Source organism: Limulus polyphemus, unplaced genomic scaffold, assembly GCF_000517525.1.
Source record: "Limulus polyphemus unplaced genomic scaffold, Limulus_polyphemus-2.1.2 Scaffold8863, whole genome shotgun sequence".
In the NCBI taxonomy this organism is placed as follows: domain Eukaryota; kingdom Metazoa; phylum Arthropoda; class Merostomata; order Xiphosura; family Limulidae; genus Limulus; species Limulus polyphemus.
In genome coordinates, this window is record NW_013674473.1 from 1 (window position 1) to 13,345 (window position 13,345).

At 36.3% G+C, this 13,345-nt stretch overlaps 1 protein-coding gene across 1 annotated transcript in view; it reads left to right on the plus strand.

The window, feature by feature from the left end:
• Nucleotides 1-6,264: 6,264 nt before the first annotated feature.
• LOC106475605 (syntaxin-1A-like) overlaps nt 6,265-13,345 on the plus strand; it is a gene marked incomplete at its 5' end in the record, with an annotated part of 20,092 nt that continues 13,011 nt past the window's right edge. The window contains 5 exons of the mRNA XM_022379673.1: nt 6,265-6,433; nt 8,002-8,078; nt 8,852-8,960; nt 9,814-9,887; nt 11,119-11,256. Of these exons, the coding sequence (XP_022235381.1) occupies nt 6,265-6,433; nt 8,002-8,078; nt 8,852-8,960; nt 9,814-9,887; nt 11,119-11,256 (567 nt within the window). The remainder of the gene's footprint in view (nt 6,434-8,001; nt 8,079-8,851; nt 8,961-9,813; nt 9,888-11,118; nt 11,257-13,345) is intronic.

Genomic DNA, 13,345 nt, shown 5'->3' on the forward strand with positions numbered 1-13,345 from the left:
CGCGAAAACAGATATATTATAAAAAAATAATTTCGTTAAAGATAGCCCTAGGAAAAATAAGAATAAGATAGGAAAAATTAAGAAAATTCTGGAAATGACCCTCACTGGTTAAGTGGTAGCTTAATGGCTTATAACATTAAAAAGTCTTGGTTCGATCCCGTGGTTTACACGGCGAATATAGAAAAATTGTGCAGCTTTAAAAATACTGGTAATCGTTGACTCACTCGCTTCTTGCTTCATATTAGTCATTCAGACACTAAACTCATCTACAGAAACCAAAGAGTTCACCGGTTTCCACTAGAAGAAGCAGGGAGTGAAATTAAGCTTTACCTCCAAGACTTAAATGAAAAGAATTCATATTGCTTGAATTGTATGCGTCAACACAACAGACACATAACAAAAATCCTAATCTCAGTAATATCATATCCGGGAATAAAATAACAACAAAAAAGTTCACACTTGTTAAAATGTTAGTCACAGGAACATGATAAATCGTGATTTTCCATTTTACCAAAGCCCCCCCCCCCGTGACTCAGCGGTAAGTATGAAGGCTTATAACGCTAAAAAGGACATTTTGATACCCGTGGTGGCACAGCACAGATAGCTCGTTGTGCATCTTTGTGCTTACCTACAAAAACAAAACAAAAAACATTTTACCAAAGTTTATTTAGGCTTTGCGTTTTTTGTTGTTGTTTTTTCGATGTGTGGCGGTAAAGTAAACGTTCGTTGACATTGTGGGCGGCCCGGCATGGCCAGGTGGTTAGGGCGCTCGACTCGCAATCTGCGGGTCGCGGGTTCGAATCCCCGTCACACCAAACATGATCGCCCTTTCAGCCATGGGGGCGTTATAATGCGATGGTCAATCCCACTATTCGTTGGTAAAAGAGTTACCCAAGAGTTGGCAGTGGGTTGTGATGACTAGCTGCCTTCCCTCTAGTCTTTCACTGCTAAATTAGGGACGGCTAGCGCAGATAGCTTCGTGTAGCTTTGCACAAAATGCAAACCAAAACCAAACACAGCATGGCGTATGAATTTGAAAAGCTATAGTTAAAAGTATTTGTTACTCTTAATTTTGGTTCTATTTACTGTTGAGAAAATATCTAGTAATGTAAAATATATTGAACGTTAAACAGTTGCACAATTGATAAGATCTATTGGAAATAGGGCATAGCGAAACTATTTAACGTTGTGTATATTTTTCATATTTTAGTAATAGTGTAATTTTTGAACAGCATTTTTTTTTTCTCTCGGTGGAATGTGATATGACAACATGTTCACCATCCGTGTTCAACAACAGCCCCATACCAATGATACTGTTCTTTATACCATTAGTGTTAAATCTCCACACACAGGTAAAACAAAGTGTAAATAGAACTGTAGTAGGCTGTTTGATCTCTTCAAATCCATAAATCTTATCAAAAATCAATACTACCAAATTTTCTTATAGTTCGTTTTACATCTGTAGTCACCACGTGATTGAGTGTCTGATTTTGATGTGAGTATTAGAAATCTTACGAGCTTTAAGACAGCGTTTCTCAAACTGCGGTTCACGAAACACTTGTGGTGCACGAGGGTCCTCCAGGTGGTCTGAAGGCTGGTCCAAAATGCAGGTTACTGACGTGCAACGTTACGTTCGAGACCATACGTGTGTGTGTGTTTTCTTATAGCAAAGCCACATTAGGCTATCTGCTGTGGCCACCGAGGGGGATCGAAACCCTGATTTTAGCGTTGTAAATCCGAAGACTTACCGCTGTGGTGCGCGAGGGTCCTCCAGGTGGTCTGAGGGCTGGTCCAAAATGCAGATCACTGACGCACAACGCCACGTTCGAGACCATACGAAAGAACAGGCCAGAAACCCTCTTCAGTTGGTGCAATACTTTTCTAGCTTCAAATTGTATAGAAACTAGTGTGAACTGATAGGTTAAATTTTAATGCTTGTTTTTCCCACAAAAACAAGCGAAAGCGAGTGGGGTAAGACCGGTAGGTGGTTCGCGGGGGGTGTTTTTATCCCCCACTGAAGTTGTCCGCCGATGAAAACGTTTGAGAACCTCATAAGAAAAGCGTTATTTTGTTAAAAGTGATCATAAATATTAGTAAGATTTTTCCATAATTGGAAAGTTTTAGGATGCCAATATAAGTTGTTATTATTACGTATTATCTATATACACATTAAACACATTTAAACAGTCGTTACTATGTCTTAATTTGCGTCACAATAAAACCGTATGCATTGTACGTGTACGTTGTCAAATCGGCGGGCGTTTTTCGCTTTATAATTTCACACTAGTAAGCACGCATCTCGTGCCTCAGTCTCGAAGCCAAAAACAAGAGCATTAAAGGAATTGCAGGATGACCAAACAGTTCACTAGATCTTCTTACGTTAACTAATCAATAAAGATTTATGCTTGTGCTAATCTCTGGGTTGTACCTAACACACGGGCAAGAACTAGAAGTTCGTGGCTCTAGTATGTGGATGAACAGGTGTTGTTGTTTTCTGTTTTTTTTTACAGGTGAAGCGAAAGAGATAAAACACGGCTTTGAAGGCTAAATAAAATAAAATACGTTGTATCATACGAAACCAGAAGAATAGCTGATCGAAATAATGATGGACTATTGTGTACGAGACAAAAGGGACAAAAATGGACACTGGGGCACACGATCAACAGACTGGAGAACGTAGTGAAACAAAGATAAGACATTTACAGCATTTCTTGGTTGTCAAAGGTTGCAACAAATCTGATTCGAAAGCGCCAAAACGGCATTCACAATACATCTTTCCTTGTAGCTAACCAATCTGAAATACGCACGTGTCTCTATACTATGTGACAGTCTGCGATGCAAGCGACTCCCTAGGGCGCCAAATACTCGGGGACTCCAGTGTGAATAGAAGCGTAGTAACATAGGTAGTTGCCTAGGGCGCCTAATTCTTGGGGATGGGGGCAGTGTAAGTAGGAGCACAGCAACATGAACAGTTTTCTAAGACATCAACTTCTCGGGGGCTCCAGTATGAGTAAGGGCGTAGCAACGTGGACGGTTGCTTAATACGCCAATTCTCGTGGGCTCCAGTATGAGTAAGGGCGTAGCAACGTGGACGGTTACTTAATACGCCAATTCTCGTGGGCTCCAGTATGAGTAAGGGCGTAGCAACGTGGACGGTTGCTTAATACGCCAATTCTCGTGGGCTCCAATATAGGTGGGGACGTAGCATTAATTCCTGTCTAGGGCGCTATTTAATCTGTCGCCGGCCCTGACAGTCGCTATGGAGAATATGATACAATAGAGCTATCACCTGGAAAACCGGGTAAGTCTTTTGACTGGACAGTCTGGAGAAAGTAACAACTCAGGCTGCCATGACCTCAACCGGATTTTGAATGTTTCAAATCAAAACTTTGAAAACGTTTGTACATAGGAAATATTCGCTACGGGATAGTAAGATATGTGTGTCAGATTTTAAAAAAAATATATTATATTATATATATATATATATAAGTTCTTCTTTTTTTGACAATTGTCGAAATAAATGACTTTTACTTATATTTCTTAATAGTATAAATATATACTATGTTGTTGTTGGACTTAGGATTTTTCTACAGTAGGTGTCTGTGACTTGTTAGCGATAAATTCAACGATGAATAAACAGCATACACTTTACTTTCAAAGTTTTCAAATAATATAAATATATTCGGAACAAGTTAAATGTATGTACAACAAAGTCTTCACACTATAGAGATTACAGGCATATCATAAACACTAAGTCCACTTAGGCCTGTTCAATTACTTTAGAATTTCAGTTGACAAATCGAACTATCTTCTGTATATTACTATCGTACTAGTATTCTGTGTGTGATTCACTTACAGTTGTAGCGCAAGTTACCGTAATTCGTTTGGTCTTCTTTCTTCTGAAGATTCTCTGTTCCTTTTGTCAAAGTGTACCCACGCTGATTCAATTACTTTAGAACCACGCTTTGACGGAACAAAATTATCCTTCATATCTTTTTTTTTATACTGTCAGTTTCATTCTAACATATTAAACGTTAGGCCTATGTCAGTCGTTAGGCTTATCACATCTACGGTACTTAACTTCACACAGCTATATTCTCTTTTGCTATTATTTGTCTGTTGTTGTTTGTCTGCTGCTTCCCGCTCGTCTCACGCTATTTATATCTTTATTACATAGTCATCTGGCCACTTTCTATATTCTCGACACCAATTAGTTATTAACAAAACCTTCTACAATCGTCTGCTTTTAACTCTTATTATAACAAAACTTAAAGAGAATAAAATATTCACTCACAAATATAAATTAATCACAAATATTTAAACCAAACAGTATTTTATATCATGACAATGTGCTATTTGCGTATTAATCTCTGTGTTTTGTTTGGTTGTTAGAAGTATTGCATTAAAAAAAAGATGGAATGGTTGTTGAAAATGTTTGAATCAGTTTCTTGATTAGTATTCGTGGAATCTAAATTTCTATTGTTGTAAGTGTACACAAGTTTTCCAAGCGCTCGTCGAAATACATTAAAGATGTTTAAATTATTTCCATCCGTGTGATAAAACATGATCTGTTTTACAGGTTCTAACCAGAAATGCGTTTAATTAGACAGATAATAGTCATAAGGTGTGTTTAATTAGACAGGTAATGGTTACAACCAGAGGTGTGTTTAATTAGACAGGTAATATTCACAATCAGAGGTGTGTTTAATTAGACAGGTAATGGTCACACCCAGAGATGTGTTTACTTAGACAGGTAATGGTCACAACCAGAGGTGTGTTTACTTAGACGGGTTATGGTCACAACCAGAGGTGTGTTTAATTAGACAGGTAATGGTTACAACCAGAGGTGTGTTTGCTTAAACAGGTAATAGTCACAATCAGAGGTGTGTTTACTTAAACAGGTAATAGTCACAACCAGAGATGTGTTTACTTAAACAGGTAATAGTCACAACCAGAGGTGTGTTTACTTAGACAAGTAATGGTCACAATCAGAGGTGTGTTTACTTAGACAAGTAATGGTCACAATCAGAGGTGTGTTTACTTAGACAGGTAATGGTCACAATCAGAGGTGTGTTTACTTAGACGGGTAATGGTCACAATCAGAGGTGTGTTTACTTAAACGGGTAATAGTCACAATCAGAGGTGTGTTTACTTAGACAGGTAATGGTCACAATCAGAGGTGTGTTTACTTAGACAGGTAATAGTCACAACCAGTGGTGTGTTTACTTAGACAGGTAATGGTCACAACCAGTGGTGTGTTTACTTAAACAGGTAATAGTCACAATCAGAGGTGTGTTTACTTAAACAGGTAATAGTCACAACCAGAGGTGTGTTTACTTAAACGGGTAATAGTCACAACCAGAGGTGTGTTTACTTAAACGGGTGATAGTCACAATCAGAGGTGTGTTTACTTAAACGGGTAATAGTCACAACCAGAGGTGTGTTTACTTAAACGGGTAATAGTCATTATTTAACATATCTAAACGAGGAAGAAGTAGTAATTTATGAATTTTTAAATCTAGTTAATATATGCACATTTGGTTTTTACAGAATCTTTACTTCTGTAATTATTGAATAATCAACAAATATTAGTAAAACATATTATTATGTACTATTACTGATTATCAGGGATTGTTTATATATAAGAACACAAGAAATAGTTAAAACACGCGTCTATTACAAAAACTTCTTTTATTTGCTACGTTTCGCGCGTATGCCCCTCTTCGGGCTTAGAAGGGCATGCGTCCGAAACGTAGCAAATAAAATAAATTTTTGTTATAAACGCGTGTTTCATCTTTTTCCAATATTGTTCCACGTCTTGCGGTCCTTTTCTACAATTTGTTTATATAAGTATGTGCCCTTTTTGACAGTCTACTTGTTAGGGAGGAGATGGGAAACTACTACATTAATAGTTTCGTTTTGAGTTTACTTACTGATTAAGTATTATTTTATTGCAAGGTATAGCTTTTACAATAATGAAGATTATTTTGTAGAACAGGCACGACGTTTCGAACACTGATTCGATCATTCTCAAGTACACAGGTTTTAACGGTTACAACCGTATATGTAAATAATGTTTATTTCACAACAGAAGCGATGACAACTTTTAATGTTTTTATTTCGCTCTCTCTTCAGATAATGTACGTGAATCAAATAATATTATTAACTGTCGTAACGTTGAATAATCTCTAGAGAATGTATAACGTTCATTTAAGAGTGTCGTGTATATTATAGCAGTAATAAAAAGTCAGTTCTTTTGAAAAGAGTATTCTCACTTTATACGGTTTATGTGTCAGGAGAAATGGAACCAATCTGTTAAAAAAACAAACTTGTGATAAAACCTTATATTTTTTTAAAGAAGTGAAGCAGGAGCTGGAAGATTTAATGGCTGACATCAAGAAAATGGCCAACAAGGCTCGAACCAAGTTAAAAAGTAAGTTCCCTTTTTCATCACTTTACCAATCGATCGTGTAGTCTACTGGTGGTAAATCCCAGCTCAGAAAAATTTGAGTTTAGCAATAGTTATTACAGTGTTATTTTTCACCAAGCTAAAAAAAAATTGTTTTACAAAAGTGTTCTTCGGAATGAAAGCTGTTTACATTGTTTAAACAGATATTGGGTTGTGACCTTGCAACTTCCTAACGGTTGTGGCTGAATGTTGTTCTTTTTTTTATGAAGCGTGAATGATGGAATAACTTGACTGTTGTGAAACTTGTTAAGTTCTAGGTATTATATATATATGTGGTAATATATTTTGGTCATTACTCTGGCGTGTTCTAAAGGAATTAACTTCATGGATATTTAAATCTAGAAGATGTTGGTCGCGGCTTCTTAGAGCTGTGGTTCACGACCGTTTTTGTCTGAAGTCCCCCTTATGCACATAATAAACAATTTGCCCCCCCCCCCGTATCTACTGTATATAAAATACAGTGTTCGGGTGAATATACCTGTTTCATTGGAATTGCCGTTTTAGTGCTTCAAGTACAAGCCTGGCGAGTGATTCCTTGTCGTGTTTGTTGCAACCCCAAGGGGGGGACACTCCCCAAGTTTGGAACCATTATCTTAGAGATCCTAAATGTGAATTTTCTTACTCTGTTGATGTTGGGAACTTGTGTCTCCTTAATAGTTTACGAGCAAACTTAAAAAAAAAATTATGATTTTGTCCCCTGGTGGGTGGGACAGCTGTTTACGGACTTACATCGCTAAAAGCTGGGGTTCGATTTCTCGCGGTGGACACAGCAGATAGCCCAACGTAGCTTTGTTCAAAACAAACAACAGCAAATATGGTTTTTAGTTTCCAATAATGTTGTATTATAAATGTTAAAATATGTAAACGTATTAATCAAATTTATATCATATTTTTGGACATGGCTACGTCACAGCTAATAACCCTTCAAACTTCACAGATATGGAACAAGATTATTAATTAATCTCTTGGGTCAAGTTTTAAATATTTTACATAATATTATATTGGTATTAAACTAACTTCCCGTTATTCCACTGCTCCCTGATGGCTCAGCGATTAGTACTAGGGCTTATAACATATAAAATCAGGGTTCGATCCCCGCGATGGACAGAGCCCAGATGGCTCATTGTGTACCTTTGCACTTAACAGCAAATAAATAAACTGTTATTCTGTTGATGACAGGTGTTATAAATAAGAAATAAATTTCATTATGTGAATACACTTCTATGACAAAAACAAAAGTATTTGGACATGTAATCTTGGAGGGAGGGGGTGTTCTGGTTTTGACTGTTTTATCTCAGTGTGTAGTCAGACTTGGCCTGAATAACTGTAAGTATTCTTTTTACATGCTCTTAATCGGATTCCAACAATATATTTGTCTCGTTGATTTGATTAATAAACTGTCCCACGAAGTTCAAACACAATAAGTCCACTTATTGGATAACTTACTAAAGCGATCTGCTGTATTTCTTGACCTGTGACTTAATTTAAAACAAACTCAAATGTCGATGAAATAATCATATTTTCCTTTTCAGTGATGGAACATCACATAGAACAAGATGAACAGACAAGCACCAGCTCTCAGGCTGATCTGAGAATACGAAAAACTCAGGTAACTGAAAAACTGAGACAAGAAAAAATTAGGTTTTATAAACAGTAATTCTTTAGTTTAACTTACCAAGGTAATCACTTAGAATGTAGCTGTTGAACCCATCTTCTTCAGCTCTGGTTTAAGTTTGTTAATCAATATATATATTTTTTTATCCAAGGTTTTTTTTATCACGCCCTCTAGTAATGGTAATGTTCGTAATGATACGAGTATTACATTTCACTAAGTATAAAATTTAACAATTCTCTGAAATTTTTACGTCTTGATATTTGAATATCACTCAGTAAAAAAAAAAAAAGGTTGTTTCCTCTTCTTTGATCATTGTCAGAAAGATCCCCACTAATTAAGTAAATAATAATAAGAAGAATTTTTCGTAGTTTCAGAAAAAATATCTCAACAGCAGTACTGTGTAAATTGGTAGAATCCAGATCAGCAGTGATGTTTATTACTTCTACAATGAATTATAATTTGATATTTTGAATTAGGAGTTAGAGAAAGGTCAACAATACCATTCTGTTCCTGGGTGAGAAAATAAGAGTGTTTGATTATGTATATAAATGTGATTGATATCTAATATTAATTAAATGTTGGCATGTGGTTGTTGTAAAATATCACCAGTTCTCGTAAACAGTACATTTCTATATCAGATTAAAGAAACGGACCCAGGTTTGCTTCACATCACCGCTGTTTCTTTTTTATTAATCATACACAATTTTCAAAGCTTTGATTATTTTATAAAATATAAATGATGAAGTAATTCCTTCTTCTTCTTCCAGCATACCACACTTTCCAGAAAGTTTGTCGAGATTATGACACACTACAATAAGACGCAAACCAATTACAGGGAAAGATGCAAGGACCGTATTCAACGACAGTTAGAAATAAGTAAATCCTTAGTACACGTTTATCCTACGATAACTGGTTTTCACTGTTGTACTAGAACTGTGTTTAGAGAAGAAAAAAACGCATTAAAAAAAGTAGTTAAAGTTAGGAAATCGTGGTATATTAATATTTTTCTTGGATAATTCCAAAATATTCTAACCTCCAAAACTTACAACAATTCTATAAATTTTTGTCGTCAAAACTCACTGATGATTACATTAACGTATTGTACGAATAAACAGACTTTACCTAAACCAATTACAAAAGTAATGTGGTATGAACAAACCCTCACGGACCTTACCTAAACCAATTACAAAAGTTAGGAGTTGTTCTTTGATTACCTCTCTGCTACTAGTGGCCCATGATAGCAATATGGTCAACGTAAAACGATAACGTTCATATATTTTCGAGAAAGAAGAGAAGCAATTCAAAAGTTACACAACTTAAATATTTTCTGGTACTAGAGGCCCTCTGTGGGCTATATCATTTACTCCACTGAGAATGATGTTCTTACTCCAAATGATTATAGCACCCTTAACGGCAGTCACCACTTTTATTTCATCCACTAAGTTAATGTTCCTGCTGAAGTAAACGTTGGAACTGATGTAATTTTCTACTCTGTTCTTAGTGTTCCATGATAATAAATTAATGTAAAATGATAATAATTGAATGAGCTTTTAGTTGTAGTAGTTTTATTTCACCGGTATCGGTTAATTACACCTTTGGCTAAGTACTTTGCAAATTCAACCACTAAATGTCGAGTCGTGAATGACTACAACGATTATAAGGAAACAAATACAGTATTAAGATTTTCTTTTCGATAATTAAAAACATTATTGTTTGTTTGTTTTTGCAGCTGGCCGAACCACTACTGATGATGAACTAGAAGAAATGCTAGAGAGTGATAACCCGGCAATCTTCACACAAGGGGTAAGAGGGGGATTTTTTTTTTATCTAAATGGGTAATAGAAAAAAAAATCAGTAAATTTATCATTTTCAGTATTACTTCTAATATAGTTTACCTTGTTATACCTACCCTCTAATTTCTTACAATGGCTCCTACTATTTTTGGTTTGAAGAATTTATAAAACAGTTTTGAAACTTATTGGTTTTTTATCATTCCAGGTAATCTGTTTCTCGTCATCAATTAGTAAATTTATCATTTTCAGTATTACTTCTAATATAGTTTACCTTGTTATACCTACCCTCTAATTTCTTACAATGGCTCCTACTATTTTTGGTTTGAAGAATTTATAAAAACAGTTTTGAAACTTATTGGTTGTTTTTATCATTTTCAGTATTACTTCTAATAGAGTTTACCTTGTTATACCTACCCTCTAATTTCTTACAATGGCTCCTACTATTTTTGGTTTGAAGAATTTATAACTTATTGGTTTTTTTATCATTCCAAGTAATCTGTTTCTCGTCATAAGTTAGAATAGATTTTAAATTATAAAAATCTTCAAACTTAAAGAAATGTTTTAACATTTATTTAATCAGGTTTGCAAGAAAAAAACAAGCGATACATATTCCACGTGATTAAAGTCTTTTAAATTTTGGACCAACTCGGTCAACTGTTTTAATAAACTTTAAAGATCATGTAATGATACTTCCTTGTTTCTCAAGGAAGTCATGATGAAAAAATTTTTTTTAAGAAAAAAGGTTTTACTGCAACTCTTGTTCACGGGTAGTTTCGTAGTTTTAGACCCGACAGCGGTCCCTCTCTTAGGCCAGCGATAAGTTTACGAACTTACAATGCTAAAATTCGGGATTCGATTCCTCACGTCGGACAGAACGCTTATAGTCCATTGCGTAGCTTTGTGATGAAGCAACAATGACACCTTGACAACTAATAACTGAAATGAGGGAACAAAACGGGCTCTTTATAATCTCGTATTTTCATCATGACAGATTGTTATTGAAACCCAGAAAACTAAACAGACTGTATAATCTCGTATTTTGTTTTTGACAGATAGCGACTAAAACCCAGAAAAGTAAACAGACTCTGGTTAATCTCGTATTTTGTTCCTCGCAGATAGCGACTAAAACCCAGAAAACTAAACAGACGTTATATAATCTCGTAATATGTTTCTCACAGATAGTCATTGAAACCCAGCGAATTAAACAGACTCCGTATAATATCGTATTTTGCTCCTGACAGATAGTCATTGAAACCCAGAAAGCTAAACAGACTCTGGAGGACATCGAGGCTAGACATGCTGACATCATCAAACTGGAGAAAAGTATCAAAGAGCTTCATGACATGTTTATGGATATGGCGATGTTGGTGGAGAGTCAGGTAAAATCATTCTTCGTCTTTGGTTAAACCAGTCCTTGGTTTTGTAACTAGACTTAATGACGTACAGAGTAGTTGGTTAAAAGTCTTCCAATGGAAAGAGTTAAACCTTTTTATTATTAGCAAGTCTCTTAGTTTTTGATGTCCACGAATGTACTGAAGCCTAACGATATTCTTTTATTATTAGTAATTGGATTATGATAACCAGCCCACAGCCCCTGAAACCTGTAAAGAACTGTTTGAGCCTGAACTTAATCCAACAGTTCTGTTTAATACCCTTTTGTTTTCTGTGATTTATCTGTATTATGAAGTTGTTTCACAGAACATTTGGTCTACCAGTAAGTAAGTAGACGCCCATTCCAGAAAGAATGCTGTTGTTAAATATTAACAAAATGAAACAAAGAGTACAATATTCCAGTTAGTGTTTTGATCTGCCTTTTCCAATATTTAAGGCAGAAATATCATATTTATAAAATCTGATAATGTGAGGTTGAACCACGCCCTGGTGAAGAACTTGGATGGGGATGTCCTCGGAAATTGGTTTTTTGGAACGCTTTTATATAGAACGATCGAAGATGAGCCGCTCGTGCTATATTTCCAATACGTTGTTATATGTCCCGTGCAGGAACCCCATCTAGCGTCAGAAAACTGCCTTCTCTGCTATGCTAGTCATTAGTATAGACATGAGTAGAAGGCACTGCTCGAAAATTCAATTTTCGAGCAGTCGTGACCATCCCTTTACTTGCCACTAGCTATCATCATCCAGTAACACAAATGACTCCCATACCATAACGGAAATCCCCCAGTAACTCAGTGGTATATCTGAGGGCTCATACCCCTAGAATTCAGGTTTCGATACTGGTAGTTGGCACAAGGCATATAACCCATCGTGTAGCTTTGCGATTAACACTAAAAAAACCATAACGGAACACCACTATTTTGGTGTGGCTTGTAAAGAGCTGAGTAAAAGTTCCGGCGACGATGGTCATCAGACTCAGGTGCATCTACTGTCCATTAGTTGTATGATTCTGGACTTTCACGAAAATAATTGGTGTTCCGTAAGACAGGAGAATATGATAACATCAATGATGCTCACTGCTGTCGACATTACCTGGAATGGCTACCGTCTAGCTATTCTGTCATTATAGCCTATGCCATGAAAGTAATTCCTCGTGATATTGGTCATATTTGCACCTGCCTTTCAACAATAGCGGCCGTTGACCTGGGTCATTCCCCACGCTTCTCTTCACAGCAATTGGTTTTTGGTTTTCAGCATCCGGGCTGTGCAGAAAATGTTTCTTTCCGGCATAACCGGAACTGAATTGTCACCCTATTCACTATGGACAGTAGTGTTGCCGGAACTAAATTGTCACCCTATTCACTATGGACAGTAGTATTGCCGGAACTGAATTGTCACCCTATTCACTATGGACAGTAGTATTGCCGGAACTGAATTGTCATACTATTCACTATGGACAGTAGTGTTGCCGGAACTGAATTGTCACCCTATTCACTATGGACAGTAGTGTTGCCGGAACTGAATTGTCACCCTATTCACTATGGACAGTAGTATTGCAAGTGACCTCGTGATTTCTAGTTGACTTTGACTACCCTCCCATCATCCAATTATGTAACCTCGTGAAAGTTTGGTTAATTCCTGTAATCCTGTTCTTCTTCTCGGTCGGCTTTTAGGTCGTATTTGAGTGACCTTGGAGGGTCAGGTGCTAGTGGACACCTTTTCCTCCCCTGGAATCTTTCCAACTGTGGCATGTCTGTCTGAACTCTGTGATTTTTAGTGGGCTATATCCTGTATTGTATTTGCACAAAAGAATTATGTGTCGTTTCGTCTTCCCAAGGGGGGGGGGGGCTATTTAGTTATTGGTAGACTGCGTATTTTAAATTACCAACACACTTTGTATGACTGCGCATGTATACCTTTAACGTTATTATATACAACAATAGACTTATTGGCTACAATGCACTTTGTATGACTGCTCATGTATACCTTTAACGTTATTATATACAACAATAGACTTATTGGCTACAATGCACTTTGTATGACTGCTCATGTATACCTTTAACGTTATTATAT